At 34.8% G+C, this 20,339-nt stretch overlaps 3 protein-coding genes across 6 annotated transcripts; 1 reads left to right on the top strand and 2 right to left on the bottom strand.

Moving 5' to 3' along the window:
• The first annotated feature begins 5,148 nt into the window (after positions 1–5,148).
• On the top strand, positions 5,149–9,036 carry LOC115954808 (protein NUCLEAR FUSION DEFECTIVE 6, chloroplastic/mitochondrial-like). 4 transcript variants are annotated; one of them, XM_031072750.1, is made up of 3 exons: positions 5,149–5,437; positions 5,897–6,018; positions 6,510–6,703. In XM_031072750.1, exons 1-3 carry the CDS (start codon positions 5,277–5,279, stop codon positions 6,527–6,529), a joined length of 303 nt encoding a protein of 100 aa, XP_030928610.1. In that variant the 5' UTR covers positions 5,149–5,276; the 3' UTR covers positions 6,530–6,703. The 4 variants fall into 4 exon arrangements, with proteins under 4 accessions (XP_030928610.1, XP_030928609.1, XP_030928608.1 ...); XM_031072749.1 differs by lacking the exon at positions 6,510–6,703 and adding an exon at positions 7,830–8,525 and having other exon boundaries at positions 5,151–5,437; XM_031072748.1 differs by lacking the exon at positions 6,510–6,703 and adding an exon at positions 7,467–7,761 and having other exon boundaries at positions 5,151–5,437.
• A 1,846-nt stretch (positions 9,037–10,882) lies between these two features.
• LOC115958580 (uncharacterized protein At4g28440) lies at positions 10,883–12,945 on the bottom strand. The gene is made up of 2 exons (XM_031077011.1): positions 12,503–12,945; positions 10,883–11,456 (listed from the first exon to the last, which is right to left on the bottom strand). Exons 1-2 carry the CDS (start codon positions 12,780–12,782, stop codon positions 11,266–11,268), a joined length of 471 nt encoding a protein of 156 aa, XP_030932871.1. The 5' UTR covers positions 12,783–12,945; the 3' UTR covers positions 10,883–11,265.
• A 1,582-nt stretch (positions 12,946–14,527) lies between these two features.
• On the bottom strand, positions 14,528–19,508 carry LOC115954548 (peroxisomal membrane protein 2). Its single transcript, XM_031072425.1, has 6 exons — positions 19,053–19,508; positions 16,127–16,282; positions 15,920–16,052; positions 15,685–15,724; positions 14,866–15,014; positions 14,528–14,772 (listed from the first exon to the last, which is right to left on the bottom strand). The coding sequence occupies exons 1-5, from the start codon at positions 19,317–19,319 to the stop codon at positions 14,927–14,929; spliced, it is 684 nt and encodes a 227-aa protein (XP_030928285.1). The 5' UTR covers positions 19,320–19,508; the 3' UTR covers positions 14,528–14,772; positions 14,866–14,926.
• Positions 19,509–20,339: the final 831 nt, after the last annotated feature.

The following is a 20,339-nucleotide window of genomic DNA, read 5'->3' as shown; positions in this document are numbered from 1 at the left end:
GGAACCATGAGTTTGAATACTTACCGATTTGATCAAGTTAGAGTGAGGAATAAGCTTGCTCGTATAGTCACCCTAAATGAATATCCCCTTTCAATGGTTGACCATATTGGGTTTAAAGAATTTGTGGCTGATCTTCAACCTATATTTAAACTTGTCACAAGAAATACTTTGAAGAGTGACATTCTTAAAATCTATGATAATGAGAGGGAGAAAGCTTTGAAGATGACAGACAAGAATGGAAGTAGGATGGTAAATACAACTGATATGTGGACTTCAAGTAACAAAAAGAGAGGGTTTATGGTCATTACCGCTCATTTCATTGATCATACTTGGACGTTGCAAAGCCGGGTTCTAAGGTAATTTTTTTATCTATAAATTGAATGTTAAAGACTATACATTTAGAATGTTTATTGAGTTATGTTATAATTATTCATATTATTTTTCTAGGTTTGTTTATGTTCCTTCTCCACACACAAAAGATGTCCTTACTGAAGTCCTTGTTGATTGTTTTTTAGAGTGGAACATTGATAGGAAGTTGTCCACAATAACTGTTGATAATTGTAGTATTAATGATGCCATGATAAGACTTCTTTTGAATAAGGTTGATACTAGTTCTCTTATGTTAGGTGGGTCTATGTTGCATATGAGGTGTGCTGCACATATTTTGAATTTAATTGTTCAAGATGGGTTGTCTCTTATTGGTGATGGTATTGAAAAGATTCGTGATAATGTGATTTATTGGACTGGATCACCAAAAAGGAGGCAGAAATTTGAAGAAAATGCACGTCAATTGCGTGTTCAATGCACCAAAGAGTTAGTCTTAGATTGTAAAATTCGTTGGAATTCAACTTACTTAATGTTTTCTACTGCATTGATTTATAAAGATGTTTTCTCACGTTTGGCTAAACGTGAAATATCTTATACTTGTTTACCATATGATTATGATTGGGAGTTAGCCAAAGATATTTGTGGGAGGTTGGAGTTGTTTCATAGTGCGACTGAGTTTTTCTCTGGTCGTAAATACCCCACAACTAATATGTATTTTAATTTGGTGTGTGAGTTGAAAATTGCATTAAATGAATGAAGTGTGTCTTCAAATGAGATGATAAGTATGATGACAGAAAGCATGCTTGCTAAATTTAATTCTTATTGGGCTAATGTTAGTGTTGTTATGGCTATTGTTGCTATTTTAGATCCAAGATATAAGATGAAGTTATTAGAATTTTATTATCCTAACATTTATGGTGATAATTCTGATTTGGAGATTGAAAAAATTAAGAATCTTTGTTATGATTTGCTTGATGAGTATGGAGATATAAATGAGTCCTTTGTAGATAATGAAGGAAGTTCTCACATTCCTGCAAGTACTTCAAGCCCTATGGCACAAATGAAATTTAGGATGAGTGGGGCAATGTCATCTTTTGATTTGTTTGTGAATAATAGTTCAAGTAGTTCAAAGAAACATGAGAGTGCTAGAATAGAATTTGATCATTTCATTGATGAGGGAGTGTTGAAGAGTAGTGAAGATTTTGATATTTTGGGATGGTGGAAAAGTAATGGTCTCAAGTATCCTACTTTACAAAGGATCGCAAGAGATATTTTAGCCATTCTTGTCACAACTGTTGCTTCAGAATCGGCCTTTAGCACTAGTGAGAGACTTTTAAGTCCACACCGTAGTAGGCTACATCCCTAGACAATAGAGGCAATGATGTGTGCTCAGAATTGGTTATGGAGTGAAATCAACGGTTAGCAATTGTCTAATTTCTATTTATAAAATCAAAATTGTATTTTTATATTTGCTAGTTACAATTTGATGAAATTTATTCCATTCTTTAATTCATTGTTGTTGTAGGTTCTTCAACTATGTCTGGAGATTGTACACTTCAATCGATTCTTGATGATGGGGAGCCTAATGAAGAGGATGGGAGTTGTGTCACAATTGTGGATGATTAGACATTTTGTATTAATTTAGTAGCCTATTTAATTTCTAAAACTTGTTGGACTAATTTGTTGGTTTGTAATTATTCTAAGCCTTTTTAGCCTTTTGTAATGTCTTAGCCTTTTTAATTTGTTGGTTTGTGGAGGATAAGACATTTTGTAATTTCTTAGACTTGTGGGATTTGTTTTGTAACTTTTTATTTTTTATTTCTTGAACTTGTTGTACTTGTGATACTTAGTTCTTGGACTTATTGGATTTATTTTATTTTTATGTTTAGTTGGTGATTTTAGTTATGATTTATTGATTTATAGATGTATAATTAACAGGTGATTTATTGATTTATGATTAACTTATAATTTGGATTGATTTGGCTGCATATGATCTAGATTGATTTGGCTGCATATTCCAAAAATCTTAATGGGCTGCCCAATAATGCCTTGAATGGGCTTGAATCTGGCAAAAAAAATCTTAATGGGCTTAAAAAAAAATGGTTGGGCCAGATTTGGGCCCAAGTGGTTAAACGGGGCCCAACGGGGCGGGTTTGGGCCCTGAAAAAAAAACCCAATTAATAATTGGGCCAGGTTCGGGTCGCAGGTCTTGGCCCACGGGTCGGGGCCCATTGGACATTCATCATTCATCACTGTTTCAAAAGCTAATTGAATAGGAGATAATTAGTATAATGCTATATTGACCTTATGAACATTTATTAACATTTCAGAAGAAAGAAAGAATAACTGAATTCATTATCCCGAAAATTATCATAGAAAATGTACCAACCATAGTGTTATACCCCTTGCACAGTTTGATTGAATTAGATTGTATAAATATGTTCTAAGTCCAACATTTGGAGTTTATTAACAAATTTTGAATATAGATGTCACCACATTTTTCTCGAATCATATGACAAATGATATCATAGCCAATCTAGATGACTCATATGAATTGATGGACTCTTATTCTTATAGAAGCGGAAATATTATGTACCAATTATAATAGACTACATTAGCAATTGTGGAAAAAATACAAATAACTTTGTCCCTAATTTTTTTTGGAGAGAGAGAGAGAGAGAGGTTGCCAAGAAAAAAATGGAAGAGAGATAAAGGAAAAAAGAATGAGCAAAAAGATTAACAAATAAAGAGAGATTTTTAAAAATAGAGAATGAGAGTAAAGTGAGAATCCTCAAATTTTTTTTTTTTTTTTGGATTTTCATTTGATTTTGGAAAATAAGAATTGTAATATGCATTATGAATTAAAAAAAAAAAGCATTAACAAAAACCAAAAAACTTGCCAAGCACTATCAAAATTACAATATGTATGATTGAAAATACCATTTAATCACAATAATTACTATTATTTTTATTATTTTACAATGGTAAACCAGAACTTAATTCTTGTGAAGGCTTGATACTTTTCCACTTGAAGAGAGTAAAGGTGAACAATACCAGATTTGAACCGATCTACTACCTCGACTTTCAGCTAATTGCACAGTTGCCATGGGATTCCAACAAAGATAGGCCGATGGTAGGAGCAATGACATATTTTCGATGTCTATCAGCCGAAACGTCGATTGTTGATTTAGGACATTATCAACACTTGAACCGACAGACATATATATATAACGATGTTGTATATGGATAATGTTTTTTTAATAATATATACATAAACCAAACAACATTATTTTGTACTAGGATTACTGGGTACAATGCGTATGACATAAAACTCTTGGAGCTCACTTTGAAATCACAAGATTAGAACTCTCTCACTAACCTCTTTGTGGTTCACCTTGCCCACTCCAAACCCTAATTCAACTCGTTGATCCTCCGAGTTCCACCACTAATCTGCAAGGGTAAGTCATTTTCTTGTATTTTTTTTTTCCTTATTATTGTTTCACTCTCAGCGTCTTTGGTTAGACCGAATTAACCACCCAAACCAAGCATAGAAAATTCGCTCGACTAAGATTGGAAGACTAACATTTAGCAAGGCTAATAAATACTTGTCCGGGCCTAATCGACTAAAATGGTTCAACTAGAAAAACCCAAAATACTCGAAATTTTGACCATTAAATAACCTAGGGTAGAGCTAGAGGTACCATCCCAACTAGAGGTAAGATTGTTTAAAATTTTAAATCACAATTAAATTATTTGAATAAATTGCATGAAGATTCAATAATAGGACAAGCAACTAAAAATTCATGTGGTATCCGATTGAAAAATAAAAAATAAAAAAGCTTTTTGGTTTTTTTTTTTTTAATTAGCTTAAAAAAAAACTAGTTTATCTTTTTGTCAACCATTTAACATAAATGCTACCAAAAACTATGTATTTTTTTGTTTCATATCTAGTGTGGGGCCCAACAATATTCGGGCCTGCTCCATTTATTCGTTGGGGCCCAAAGGCCCAAGCCGAGGAAGGTTATGGCTCAGGCACAGTAATGCAAGTACAAAATAGCATTGGGATACAGCCGAGGATAATTTGGTCCTCGGCCAGTCCAAAGTCTCATCGGAAGAAAGGGCAAAAATGGTATAGAAACAACTTGGGAAAAAATCTAAAATATCTGTGCTAATAGAAAAGGGTATGTTGGAAAGTGTAACAACCGGGAAAAGCTGTACTTACTGCCATTCAATACTCTGCATCTGACAGAGCCATACTCTCCAGCTTTTCAACCACCCCCAACCACTCCGGGTATAGGCTGATGGGACAAGTATCAATCTTGAAATGTCAATCCTACACGTGGATGAATGATAAAAAACACAGGCTAGTATAAAAGGAGAAGAAAATAATTCCTGAGAAGAGGCTGGGAAAAATGGCCAAAAACCGAAGCCTCCCAGCCCGCCTCCAGGAGAAAGACTCCAAGGGTGAAGACAATTTAACCATGTATGGATATCACGAAAAACCCACCGCCTGGTGACCAAGGCTTAGCCTTTCAAACCCATACTCTACAAATGATATTGTTTGGGCCTTTTTACGTGCGAACCTAACACTGTTACGGTTCGTTACGAATTGTGTCCTTACATCTAGCAAATATGTTAGAGAAAATTACGAAATATCAACCAGAAATATAATAGGTTGGACCCGAGGAAAACCCATTACATTTTTTTATTGTAGAGAAACAAAAACTTAAAAAAAAAAAAAACTAAAAGAAAAAAAAAGTTGTAATTACCATTTTGGTGACTACCATGTGAGTGAGTGATCTCACACAAGAACCCTCTCAAAAACCCTCGTTTAAGTCTTTAACAGTAGATAAGTAAACACTTCTCACTTACAAACCCAAAGCCCAAAACCCCTAACAAAGAACCTCACAGCATTTCCGAAAATCCTTTGCCATTTTTTGCAATCTCCGATGGCCTCAGCAGCCGCCGCCAGATCCATATTCCGGTCATGCTCCGGCTCCGCTCGCGGCGCTGCGGCTCGTCTCGCTCCCCAAGCTACATCTACAGCTAAAACGGCTCGCTCTCCCTTTCGCATCCCAAACAAAAATTCTCTCTCTAATTCCGCTCTCAGGTACAAACATATATATTTATATATGTCTGAATCCGATTTTTATAGTTTCTCAATTTTCGCATGAAAGTTTACTACATTATTTTGGAACCAAAAGTAAAAACAAAGTCTTTTATTGAAAGTTGAAACTAGTTTGCCTTTTTGTTTTTGTTATTTATAATCAGAGAAGCATTGCACATTTTCTCTAAAACTAAACAGGTTACCTGGGACTGGGTGGCAATAAAAAACCAATCTTTAGATAAATTCAGTAAACACATAAAATGGGTTTTCGTGAAAATTAACTTTTCATTTTATGTTAATATCCGAAAGTTTAGATTGTTTTCTTTTCCTACGTTTTCTTAGCTTCCAAACAGAGTTACTTTTAAGCTAAATTTAATCATTAATGATAATTATTGGAGAGAGAGAGATTTGACGTTAGGATAATGTGAATAATGATATATTTTTTTTTTGTGTGTGTGGAAGGTGTCCTGTTCAAACGAGTTTTTGTGTGGAGTCAATGCTGCCATACCACACTGCGACTGCATCGGCTTTGATGACATCAATGCTCTCAATCTCTGGTGGCACTTACGGTTGGCTCCCAGATGGTATAGTCAGCTTACTCTATTCTCAGATATATATTTTTATGGTTAGGTGCCAGAATCCTTTAAGCTTATCTTGAATTGGGTATTAAGCGCCGTGATGTCATTTTATTCCATTTAATTTTCTCTAATTGGTGATTGTTGTGGGTGATCCCTACGGTCATTAGAACTCTAGTGGACGAGTAGTCAAGAGCCTTGTAGTTTTAGTGGCACACTAATGTTTCTAATGGAGATGTCTATGGTTAAAATCCCCCTCTTTCCCATTGTAACTTTTGAATTATCAAAAAAAAGAACTCTAGTGGACAAATATCATATCACAAGGATACATAAGTTGATCGCAGGGCATGGAAATTTTTTGTTTCCAACCAAATCAAATTGCATAATCAAATTCTTTTTCCTGCAGTTGCTGTTGTTTTGGTCTCTTATAAACATAAGTCGATCTACCATTCTCTTTTACCCCCCTTTTTTGTAAAAAGCATACTACTTTTCTGTTGTAGGCCGAGACAAGACTAGATGAAGATCAAGAAGCAAAGATGGAATGACTTGGATTTGTTTATGTTTTTTTTTTTTTTTTTTTTTTTTTTTTTGCTTTTAAAGTTGTAGGGAGTGATATCAGCAGTAGATTAAGCAGGATACCTGTCTTTTCTGAAGTAATGATGAAATGAGATGTGAAGCAACTGATTTATATTGATATTTTTTGAGAGGATCTATCAATTAATATGATGCAGTAGCTTTTGTGTATCATTTTATTCTGTTAAAATATGTGTTGCTTATGATTATAATTTTCTGCTTCCATAAGAGTCCATCAAATCATTTGAGTCATCCAGTACATCTTCAAGAAGGTTTTTATGAAGTGTGGTGGTCTCATGGGTTTGTTCAGTTGGGTGGTAGATAGAAGGATATTTACTGATAAAGAAAATGACACGCTAAACACCCACTTTTGGACTAATGGTAGTTAGATGAAGATTTACTGATGAAATAACCAGAAAACTTTGCTTAATACACACTTTGGGAGATAAGCTGAGATTTTCCTAAAAATAAGAGTTTGAATCTTTTAGATTTTCTTCTTAAAGGCTTGAATCTTTAAAGGTGTTTATGGAATGTTATGGTTGAACAATGAATAATTGATAGAAATGATGGACTAGATGCATTCTTTTCATCTTTCTTATTTTCTTGCTAGATTTTTCTGTTAGGGCATAAAGAGTGCCTCATGATCCACAATACATAGGAACTAGATGCTAGATTTCAACCTCTGAAGTCTAGACTTGTCTGTAAAATGATTTGAGTTGTGTTACATAATGTTTACATGTGACTATGGATGGTGAGCTATTCTGTAATATTAAGCATGAATAATTGATTCTGAATATTGCTCTGGATTTTAATTAGTTTGGCAATTTAGTCACTGGGATCATTAAACCAGCGTACTGAATTACTGATCATTTCCATCCAATCAGCTTGCAATGATGATGTGTGATGAATGCTGAGGATTCAAGCAAAGTTTTTGTACAAAATTCTTCATTATAAGACAGTGACTGCTGAAAAGTTAGAAGTTTTGAATGAGCTGCAGAAGATACAAGTTGAATATCCTGAGCTCCAAAACTTAGATGAACTAGTGCACTCCATTAATTTTGTCAATGACATAAAGGCATTAGTACTATTTGTCTGATGATTGATGTTTGATATGTAGCCCATAGACTTTAAATGAGAAGATGTATTGCAGAACAATGAATTCAGTTATTTCTTCTTTCTTCAAAGATTTTTGCATCGATGTTAATAAGCTCAATGTAGCATTGTACTAATATCTCCTATGCAATCAGCTTGCAATGATGATTTGTGATGAATGTCCAATGGGTTCAGAAGAAGTTTTGTCTGAAGTTATTGCATTCTAAGAGGGCGCTGATAAGTTAGAAGTATTAAATGAGAGGCCTACTGGACAATTCTGTTCTGAAAAATTTTCTTTTCTTTTTTATCCTTCTTTATCTGGCTTGAGTCTAAGCCTATGAGAATTTCATGTATAAATTTGAAAAGATTGCTAATTACCTTTTTCACCCTGATGGCATTGAATCATGTCAAACAGATGTCTATTTTTTGTTTTTTATTTATGCAAGTTTATTATCACATATATAGCAGGAGCTGTAGTGTAGGTATCTTCTTGATAAATGTGATGAACTGGAAAAAACTTGAAAGGTCCTCCCATGATGAACCTGTACTAGTACCTCAGTCTAATTCTCCGAATACTACTGATTGATATTAGGGTTGAAAACTGGGAAGGAACATTCAACTGGTCAAGTAGTTATACATTTGCAATGCAGTTAGCTTATGGTGGCAGTCCTGTCCTAAAACTCTTAGGACCAAAGATTCAAAGAAGTAAAAAGTCCATATATATATGTGTGTCTGTATGTAGATTGATAACAATGACAGGAATTGTCATCATAAATTTTGATGCTACTTTTTTCGGGTGATCTGTTTTAACTTTTAAGGTTGCAAGGATTATTACTATATAAATATTACTATATGAATTTTCCCCTAAAAGAGAATCCCAAAGTTATGTGTAGACATACTTGATGGTAGTACTTATTCATGTGAGATGATTTCTAATGGTACCATTATAGTAGGTTCAGTATATCTGTGTCTCAAATAGAGGACATGTTGTCTCTTGCTATCTGGGTTTTGCATTGAGCCCAAGACTATTAGACTAAACCATTATATTTTTCTTCTTTCATTTCTGACTCAGTGTTTTGTTTGTTTAGGGCTGTAATATCCTCTAATCATTGGCAATCCAGCCTGGAGAAGGACTATGATCATGATGACCTTTCCTTGCTTTTTCCCTTTATTTTGTTGCTATCTCATAGTAGACATTTGCTTGCTAGTCGTGGCTACTAGATCAGTTATTGGATTTTCTAGTAGTTTTGCCTAATAAATATATCCTTAATGATCCTTATGTGGGTTTTGTGTTGTAGATGGATGAATTGTATTTGTGCAGGTTTTAGTTAACATGGGATTTGGTAGCAGCATTATCATTAACTATCAGATGTAATCTGCCCAAATCTTTATTATTTATTTTACTAATCCTTTTCATGTAGAACTGATTTTATGTTCTGTTTCACTCGATTGTCCTTCATCGCAAACTAGGTCAGGCTTAGTTATAATACACTGATATTCTTGTCTACTAAAATTTGGCGTAGTTTCCCTTCCTTTTGATTGCAACATACTCCAAGACCTGGTGCTTTCCCGTCAAGTTAGCTATAACCGTTAGTAAAAAAATGTTCCGTGGTAAGCTTCTTGGGGGTCATGTGTTTAGTATCTGTTTCATGTCCTTAAAAGATCTGTTCTTGATAGATGTTAGGGTTCAAATTCTTACTGTATTTTCTAATTGGTCCTTTGACTTGTCAGTTAGGAGTTAGGACACTCATGGCTAATATCTCATTAATAAAATCAGAACAACAAAATTAAGGTGATCGCAGAAATCCTTCTCGTATCTGTGACTGTGAGCATCTTGGTAGTATTGACCATGTAGTGCCACTGAATTTGAGTTAAACTGGTCTTCCTCCCTGGTCAATACCACAAGTGAAAAAGACTTGCTTGGTCGTTGCAGCAGTTTGTTCTTTGTTGGTGCTAAAATTTGTGATTGTTTTTCTGTGAGAGAATATGTGATATGTCAGTGCTGAAATTTGTGATTTTTGTGGGTTCTTTGTTTACGCACCTTTTTATGCCTTGTTTGTGCGTGTGTTTTATTTTAATTTATTTATGAATATGGCCATTACAAATAAAAGAATATTTATATGGAATAGAGAAAAATTGGGAAGAACTTTCTTTTGGGCAAAAGGGTGCATTAATTAAAATAATAAAATACAGAAAACAATTGGATTAAAATGAAAAAAAGGAGAATCAGAATATAACATAAGGGATTGGTCTGACAAGCACTCTTTCTTTGCTGGCAAGTCCGCACGATGATTTCTTTGTGTGTGACTGTAGATCCAGTTGCATGAATTGACTTACTTTCAACTAACATTTCCTAACCTAAAGAAAGCTACGAGTATTATTGTCTTAACAAATATGAAATAACAATACATGGCAGCCACAAAAAGGATTGAATCCTTAGAAGTGTTCTCGCCACGTGTGAGTTGTTATACAAGGTCGTGCCATTTTACGTGGTTCCAACATTTTCCTTTCTATTAACCAAACTGAGACCTTTTTCTCACAAATCCCACGCAAATTGGTATTAGAGTTTGCTATATTTGTTTTGGGCAGGTATTTCGCTTTTAGAATTTGAGTGCATGGCCTTAAGTCCTCATTGAGAAGTCGCCGGTTTTGTTTAGCTAGGAGAGTTGATCTTTTTATGTTCAGATGACCCCCATATAAAGCTACGGCGATTTGTTTACAACAATTTACAGGGAGTTCGTACACACTGTGCTCACTTGCCTATTTCTTCGACGTTCTCTTTTTAGCACTCACATGAACAGTTAAGCTACTTTGACAATCTCTTAGCCTCATTCATTTCAGAGATTCAGCCACAAACAATGAGAATATTTTTTCTACCTCCATTTATTTAATCACCCAATGAACTGTTAAGCTACTTTGAGTCTTTGACAATGTCTTGCACCATCCAGAGATTCAGCCGCAAACGTTCACAACCATAGAGCAACAAATGATCCCAGCAAATATTGAAACCTCAATGCAGAAAGGTGAGCAAGAAATCTGAATTGTTCTCTGAAGCCAAAACCTCCCCTACCAATACAAAGTTTGGATTGACAATAAATCACAAGCTGTTTATTTCTATACAGATGAAAAATAGGTTAAAAAGTTATCAACAGTTCTCTCATTATGACCATAAGTCCCATATAAGCCCAATAAGAAACACAAAATCACATTTGTAGCAAGACTGCAGCTTGGTGCTTCATCAAGAATTCTATGCAAAAACGTACAAGCAACCAAGTAAACATAAAATGAGTAGAAATGTATTGTTGACAACATGAAATTTCTATTCTGACCTGCATTGAAAATGTAAGATTTACTTTTCCAAGTACAGCTATGTAGAACATAAAGCTTATGCATTGACCAACCTTTCCAAATCCATCATATTCCCAAATTCACAATTACTTGGTGTTTACCACAAAATATATTAGGGGCAAAAACAACTTCAGCAATACTCGTGTAGCACATATATAAAAATTGCAACCCAGATAACAGTTCATTGCGAGGAAACAGAAATCAAACCCCTAATGCCAAAACATTGACTTCCATAGGACATGCTCATTCTTCAACGACATTAACTAATTCATACTCAACTAGAGAAAGATTGTTATCCTCCTTAACTTCAAAAGTAGCAGGTTCAGTGACTTCAACGCGTCCCCATTTATCAACTGCTAGCCTCATAGACCCTTTAAACATGTCAATCCTTGCATTCCGCAGAATCACAGTGGCACCTGGCGTCATCATATCAACTGCACATACATAAAGCCCTCATTCAATAACAGCTTATAATACATGAGAGCAATATTCTCAAAACCTTGTGTCAACAAACATCCATCACACAGCATTATATAGTGCTACTGCAACAAGAAAAGCTACTGTAAGTGGCTGTCACATAAACACTTATACCAGATTCAGAATACTAATAGTGGGTCCAGGATATACATTTGACTCAATAAACAAAGTATGACTATGAATGACTGGAAAAGTAAGATACTCAATTAATGAGTAAAATAAGTGATACTAAACCAATTGAAAACTTTGAAGATTAACATTCAATCCATGAAGTTGCACTAAGTGCTATTAATTAAAGGATTTTATCATTATCATGCCAAAACAGATAGAGAGGCTGAAACTCAAATCTCAAAACCCTTTCTCTTCCTGCATTTCTCAGCAAAAAATGGAACACAATGACCAATATACATACACATAACTACACCTGTACATACATCAAACATAGATGAATACATGCATGGTTTCAATCCAACAAAATCCCATAGTTGCATCAATGTTAGACCCCAAACGAATTATAAACCCAGCACCAGCCTGGTAATAGCTTTCCCAATTTTTCCCAACCAAACACACTACAAATGCATTATATGTACTTTCTACACAGCAATACACAGCTACTTTAAATTCCAGTTTACAGCTAGAGTTGCACCAATCCCAAAACATGAATTCCTTCCCTTTCTCCAACCTACCATAGCAACCAAAGACACCACAAACACCACCAAAACAACCAAAGAACACTTTCAGAAACATACACATACATAACCAAACCCCAATAGTCAATAGAACCCCCAAAATCCAATACCCAAAAACTACAAATATCTTCCCATTTCCCAAAACCCATCAACACCCAAAAAAAAAAAAACCCAGAATCAATTTTCCCAAACAAAGCAAAACCCATCACCCAAAACACCAAATTCATCAAAAATTTCACACAAACTCTCTAATCATCCAAACACAAATACCCATTAATTCAGAAACAGTAAACTATAGAAAATGATCAATAAACCTTGGTCGTTGCGAGCAGTGAAGACAATGGTGGCAGTCTCATCGCCGACAAGGCACTCAGCAATACGAGTGGGGTGGAGAGGGCGAGAGAGGAGCATGGTAGATCTGCCAGGCTTGTTGTTGTTGGTCGCCTTAACGGTCTTGGAGCTGACCACCTTCACAGTGAGCGTGTGACCTGAAGTACCAGGCTTCAACTGGTCAACCTTGATGAACACGGGCTTCCTCTTCGCTACAGCAGTATTATTAGTATTGTTGGTATTCCCTGTTGCCACTGTCGCCATTACTATGGTGGTATGGTCCAAGAAGAAGCTCAAAAATGAAAAACCCTAGGCAAAGTGAGAGAGTCTCTTCAGAACTGAATGAAGAAATAGGCAAAGGCAAAAGCAAAAGCAAAAGAAAAAGCAAAAATGCGGAGTTGATGAAGTGGTGAAGAAGTTAAACCCTACGGTCCCCCACCTAAAAGCTTTTTTGAGGGAATATTGGGATTTAATTCCGGGTTTGGGCTAGAGTCTAGAGAAAGCCCTATTTGAAACTAGGCCCTATAACCTATTTGAAACTAGGCCCTGTATTACTTGTCCTCCCATCAGGAGTATTATTACAATTTTTTTTTTCTTCAATTTATAGAATTAGTTCTTGATGAACATTTTTTTTATCATTAGACTACAGCACCAAATCACCAATTAACTTTTTGTGTAAGTAGGAATTAAACTTTAAATCTTTTATTCAACTGTAAGAGAATTTATCATTTGAACAAATTGAAAAAAAAAAAAAAATAGAGTTAGGATTTCTCTTTAGAAATCATGATTTTCTTCTTTTAATTCACCATTATCATTAGCTAAATTGTAGAGTTTTACTTTATATAAGGTTTAAACATATAGATTGAGATCAAGTGCAATTGCTCTCAATGACCAGATTGAGAACACAATTTTCAATCTCCACCATTAAAAAACAAAAAAAAGTATAAAAGTGAAGAAATAAATTTTTTTTGTCAGAGTAGTTGCACATGGTGCAAGGGTATTGCACCCAATCTTGTCCTAAATGAATACTTAGATTGAATAAATAAGATTTGATCATCTGATTTTTACACCAATGTTCTTGTTTTTCACAAGAGAAATGTTACGTACATAACATTTTTCACAACAAATCTTAGGTAGTAAGTTGATATTGGTTCTAATTTGAACCTACCACTAAAATTACTTTTTTGCCTACTGTAACAGCTACTAATAACTTGCCACTTATAATATGTTGTGAAAATAGGAAATATGAAATATTTCATATAAACTACTTGGTATAATGTGAGTGGATCAACATCATCAAAACAAGCCTATTTTGGTTATGCGCTCTTCACATATCAGGTTACACAAATTGCATTCTAAGCTGTTGCATCAATAAGTTTTGCCATGGCCCCGTCTCATGTTTGCCTTGTTCTCGTTCTAACAAAGTTCATTTTCTTCCTTTAAATTCTCAAAATAGAAGTTGTTTTTCTTCTACTTAAAGACTCTTGTTATTCACTTATTTGCACATCATGAGCAGCACCCAACAAAAGTAGGACTCAAGCTACAAGGCTGTTGGCATTATTATGAACATTGTTTTTACACTAACACTAAAATGATGTTTTGTTAGCTAGGGTACAATTACTCAGCAAACTTAGTGCGTAAGGACACTCAAAGCATATGATTGCTTCTGTTAATCTGGCACAAATCCTGGTGTAAAAAACCTACTTTCAAATACTTCAATTAATAGCTCATTATTGAATATACATCTGTTAGTTATCCATCAAAGGCTGTACCAAGAACTCAGTTCAAAGAAAATTCTCTTGAGTAGTTAATCAAAATTTGTGCTGTATCACTTGAACAATACATCTGGCTTGTTAAACCAAGAGATTCTCCAAAAAAAAAAAAAAGGGCTTGTTAAACCAAGTAATCGCCAGATATTTATTGCCACAATTTATTTGTAACATTTTTTATTAAGTAAATGATAGATAATATAGATTCATATGGAATACCAAACCAAACGAAAAGACAGATTTCTGGTACACCATGAAAAAAATGGGAACACCATATTGCCACTTCTATATATTTTAGTTAATGTACTCACAATCACAAGCAGGAGCCTATCCTGAAGATCTAGAGGTTCACAAATTCGCTAGGACAGAATCGTTTAAAAAACTTTAATTAAAAATTTGTAGCAAATGAAAATGGAGAAGGATTAAAACCACTGCTTCCAATTCACATGCTTTCTGCGTGAACAGATTTCAGGTCAAAAATTGACCTACAAAAAAAAAAAAAAAAAAATTGAATTCACATCAAACCCCAATAGTAATTTTTACAAATCCAGAAAAGGAGAATAAATATGAGAAAATACCTGATGGTCCAAATTCCATCTGCTGATAATAAATCATTAATTAAACTCTTGTATGTATGAATTACTTGCTCATGGTTGAAGACAACCAGAAGTTCCAGAATATTGAGCCCAAGCACATGAAAGCCACACGGGCTTGAAGAGGCACTACCCTGTAAAGATCATATATCCAAGGCATGTAAAGCTTGATGTTCCAACAAAAAAAGTACTAAGTAATTGTAATGAGGGAAACAGACGAAGTCAGTGCTAGAGGACTATGTTCTTTGAAAAAATGATTCATTAAATGAACCAATGCAAATATATGAAATTGATATATCCAGAGCATTTCAAATCATTGTATTTAGTTTTGAGTTTCAACTTCCGCTTCACTTCAGAAGTTGTCTCGACTAGCGAAGCATCCAGCAAGCAATTAATTCTACTAGTTAGGATAAAGAGTTTTTGAAATCTTTGATTCTTTTCTCTCCAAGCTGAACCTTGGAAACCTAGGAAATGAATAAAAAAAAGGGAAAAGAAAAAGAAAAAGAAAAATGAACCTAGAAATACAACATTGTTGTTCCCAATACTGGCCACAAAACCACTAGTTGATAAGTGAGAGCTGTTTGCTTTTCATGACATTTTAAGTAAGAATTTATGCACTCTTTGAACAAGAAAAGATTTGCTTGCTGGGTGTCAATTCAAATGCCTTTTTCGTTATTCTATTCTCCCAAAACCTTTTTAAGAGAACGCAAAGAACTAATTCCATTTTCAAATCTCAGGGCATTTCATAATCATAAGTACTTATTAGGAGGGGGAAACACAAAAAGAAAAGATGTAAAAGTGTACCCAAAATTCAATGCACTGACAGGGATCCAGAATCTAAATCCTGCATAGAAATCAAAAAAGAAAATCAATTTACACTATTATTGGAAATTACACATGCTCGGGTCTTACACACTGGTCTCACCCTCTACCTCTTTTTTACAAGGAGGAGATGCCATTTGAGCTAGAGCCCATCGGTGAAATCTGGACCACATTATCAAGCCAATGTAAACATTATGTCAAAGATTGTTTTTTTTACCAAAAAGTAATGTAGGAAGAGCATCTTTCTGGTATTTTCCTGGAAGCTGTGAGAGCTTCCCTTGCCATAAGTTGTTCCATGCAAAAACAACAGCAATCACAGTTGGACCAAGCACAATTTGGTTTAATACAATCTGCAAGTATATAAAAGTTAGTTACACTAATTGAAATGCTGAATATGAAAAGTGAAAATTCAAAGGTAGTACACCTTCAGTATTAGGTTCTCCACCGTTTGCTTGGGCAAAGCATAATCAAGATACTGGTACCATGCATAAGAACCAGGGCCATAGAAAAGAAACCCATAGGAAGTCATCCGCAGAGCACGGATCCAGTCATGGTCTGAAAGGAGGGTCCACATTACATCCTAAAGGAAAGCGTTTGGTTAAAGATGAAACTCTGAACGGCCATATGCACCACTTAGATGCAAAGAGAACATAGCAAGAAACTATCTTAACATGTCATAGATTATATGCTTCCAACTAGATAAAACTATACTTAGCAAACCAGAAATGAAGAATGTGTCATGGATGGAAACTTTTCCAACATATGTACCTACTATGTTTGGGGTACAGTATTGATTGGTTAAGTGTTTAACTACAAAATCAAGACCACAGAGGTATCAATCACAGTGGAAGTGTCAAATTGCATTGTCCTCACAACCACTTTCCCAATCTACACTATCTTTTAACTGGGTTCATTCTATCTCTTATTCTAGCATTTGTGATGATGATATTACTAATGAGAGGGAATGATGCAGGGTGGAAGCGTGTATGGGCTCTGATATCAATTTTGATGTAAAATATTTATGAACACAGCCCTGAATTAGATTTCTTGATGAGATCTTGAAAGGTTCTTGAATTAGGATTGATGTTTAAGGGTTAAGGTAAACAAAGGATTGAATCCTGAATATGTTAAAACAGGGAATAGAACAAGAAATAACATAGATACAACACTAGCAATCATACCTAGGTTTTCCAAAGCAATCACACTTAGGTAGGATAAGGCAATCACACCCTCAAAGTTTAAAATAAGCTGCTAAAATTATATTAAAATCAGTCTCTCTCTTGATATTATTGACTACAATAAAGCCTTTATATAGGCTATTGTTAAATCCTTTCCTCAAAGGAGTACAACTCTAAATAACCTATTCCTAGAATGACTAGGTTTACTAATAATAAACAAGAGGATTTAATCTGAATAACATAGGAAAAGGACTCAAAACATAAAATAAGATTCATGTGGCCTTTGGTACAACCAAAGAGAGCCCATTCCAGAAATTATTCTGGTAAACTTAATTAAAACTGATCCAACAACTTTCTAACATAAAAAACTCAACATTGAAGACTCAATAATAATTAAGTAAACTTTGAAAGGTGTCAAGAAAGCCCCATATCAAAAATAGACCACAAAAATATTGACTTTGATATTCAATAATGTTTTTCCTCAAACTCTTTGCTATCTGCATCGGGGATGTTCTCAATTAAATATACTTGGTTTAATATAGAGACAAATCTTCCCAGAGGTCCATGAATTCTCTGGTTTGGAAAGATCATTTCACAACTAGACATAATTTCATTCTGTGGTTGGCTACAAAGGGAACATAGAGCAAATCCAGATGTGTTCTCTGTAAGGAATAACAAAAAGAATACACAACTCTCTTTTGAATGCAACTACTCTGAAAGAATATGGTCTGCAATTTTGGAGTTATGCTCTATTAGAAGAAATATTTTGGTTGGGAGCAGGAACTATTTTGGATGCAGCAGAGATTCAGGGAAGTGGTTTGATTAATACAATAAGAACTGCTTTTGCTGCTGTGGTCTATCACTTTTGCATTTAGAGAAATAAAAGGATTAGGATTTTCAGAACTAAATATTCAACTGAGCAATCATTGACATGGCTTAATATATATTTTCCATGCATCATGGGGTTAAATAATGTAAAAGGTATGGCTACTTATCAAAAAAAGACAAAGAATGTAAAAAGGTATGGCTCAAAATAGAGTTCACTTTTTAGAATAACTTGGATCTTACTAAAACCTTCTAAAAAAGCCAGAAATGTCATGCTGCTCGATTTAGATGCTAAATAATAAATATTAATGGCACCCTTAACAGATGTGAGTTTGGAGGTATTATAAGGGATCATGAGGGAAGAGTGCATAGCTTTGTTCTTATGGAATTGCTGAAGACCCAAAAACTGGTTTTGTGTCATGAATAGATTGGATTAACCATATCAGAGGAGAAGCAACTAAGGTGACTTTTAATAGCTACAGACTCTCAAGTGGCTACAAGCATCCTAGCCGTGGTCCTTCGCATTTGCAACTGTTAATTAGAAAAATTATGCTTTTGTTCTCTAGCTTTAATACATCATGTATATTTTTTGTATTTCAATGCATCAAGCAATACCACTGAGCTACTCTTGGCACATCATGTATATGATAGACAAGAAATATGTTTTGCTATTTTTTTTTTTCCAGTTTTAGTAATGAGATGCAAAAAGTTGAAATTTTGTTACCCCATTACCTTTCCTCTTTTTTTGTGTGTGTGTGTGGATAATTCAATAGTAACAACAGCAAGGGAGGGGGATATGAACCTTAGACATCTCCGTTGGAAACACTAAGGGGTGCTAGTTGAGCTATAAGGCTCTTAGCAATTACCCCATTACATTCTTATTGAAGTTATGGGCTTGATTTTGTGATTAGTAAGTTACCCATGCAGCCAGTGGGTATTGACTGCAATTCAAGGAGCTGCCACAGTTGAGCTAGAGCACATTGGCCTGAGGTTATGGGCTAGATTGGTAAGGATTTTAAGGCTAATATTTTTTGCCTTTCAGAGCAACCAAACAGACCACACAATAGCCATTTTGTGGTTCATCTGACAGACTCAAAAGCTTATTAAACAAAAATTCCAACAGAGAACCAAAAGGGCAAAGAGAACTCAGACAAACAAAAATTAAATACATCAAAATTCAGATAAACACTTCCATTGGCACCCAAACAGAGGAAAACAAACACATAACTTTCAAAAGTTTCAAACTTCACACTTCTTTTTTCCCTCATTTTCTCAGCAACCAAACACAGCATAACAAAAAAAAAAGGGAAAACAAAGAAAAAGGAGCAGCTTTGAGTTTCTACTGACCTTAGTGAGAGCATTGGATTCAAAGTTCAAAGGCTCTCGCTTAGTCCACCGCTCCCTGAGCTGAGCGATGGTGTCGCCGGCGAGAGCGAGCGAGCCGGCCGTGACGGCTTGCTTTAATGGAAAGCGGTAACCGGCTCTGCCAGTTGCAGCTGCGGAATCGGAGGATTTGGATTTGGATTTGGATTTGGAATCGGGTTTTTTGGGTCTTTTTCTGAAGGGATGGTTTGAGTTCCACAGCCCGCCAAGGCCTCCACCCAAAGCCTCCATTTCTGAAACCACAAAAAATAACAAAAACAACAATCTTTTCAAAAAAAAAAAAAAGTGCACTAATTTATTCTACTTCTTTAGTTTGACTCCTCAAAATCGAAAGTGTTTTTGCTGATTTTTTTACATTAAAAGATTTGTAGTACAGCTCTTTTTTTAAATGAGCTGTTGTGCAGTACATGCAGTTTTCACCAACTTGTTAATTAATGTTTAACGACTTGTAGTATAGATTTTTTTTTAAATACAATAAAATAAATAATGCCATTTAATTTTTTTTTTGATAAAATAACATTATTGTAGACTTTTTCTTATGGTGAACCTTTCCCTCACAAAACTTGGATGAATTCAAAGTACCAAAAGACAAAAAACTTTATGCAAGTTGTACACACAGCATTTTATACGTCCCGTTCTCCAATGATATTGGAGTTCTAAAGCCCTGCACAAGTTCCAAGTCACAAAATATTTTGTAAGGGTAGAGACTAGAGAGCTCATCAGGAATGGGAGATGGGGCTTTCAAAATAAAATAATAATAATAATATCATTTAAAAATTATTTGATAAAATCATAAAATAGCATTTTAAGCTTAATTTGTAAAATGATATTTTTCTTAAACTCCTTTTTTTTTTTTAAGAGACGAGTTCCATTTGGTTATGCTGAAGAGGCAAGTTTAATTACTTTATTTTGTCTCACGGGGAGATGAGTTAAGGAAAAGCTTATTTTGCAAAATGATAAGGGTAATTTTGAAAATTTGATAAACTCAAGGCAATACTCACGGACCTTGAAACTGATGACTTTGCTTGTGCATTCGTAAACAATGACACCATAGAGCCGACGGTTCCACCTCAAGGCCAATGGGTGTGCCTCAAGATCAATGACCAGAATGCATAGACGGAATAAGAAGCTGATAGAAGGAAGCTGAAGGGGATAAGTAAACATTTGACGGATCTTACGTGGCCTTACTTGGCCCCCACACATGAATATATAAGGAAACATCTTGTACTCTACGACTAACCCTAATTGAGG

The sequence above is a fragment of the Quercus lobata genome, chromosome 8, assembly GCF_001633185.2.
Source record: "Quercus lobata isolate SW786 chromosome 8, ValleyOak3.0 Primary Assembly, whole genome shotgun sequence".
Lineage (NCBI taxonomy): Eukaryota > Viridiplantae > Streptophyta > Magnoliopsida > Fagales > Fagaceae > Quercus > Quercus lobata.
The sequence above is the reverse complement of the archived record's forward strand: the minus strand, read 5'-3'. Positions and strand labels throughout refer to the sequence as shown.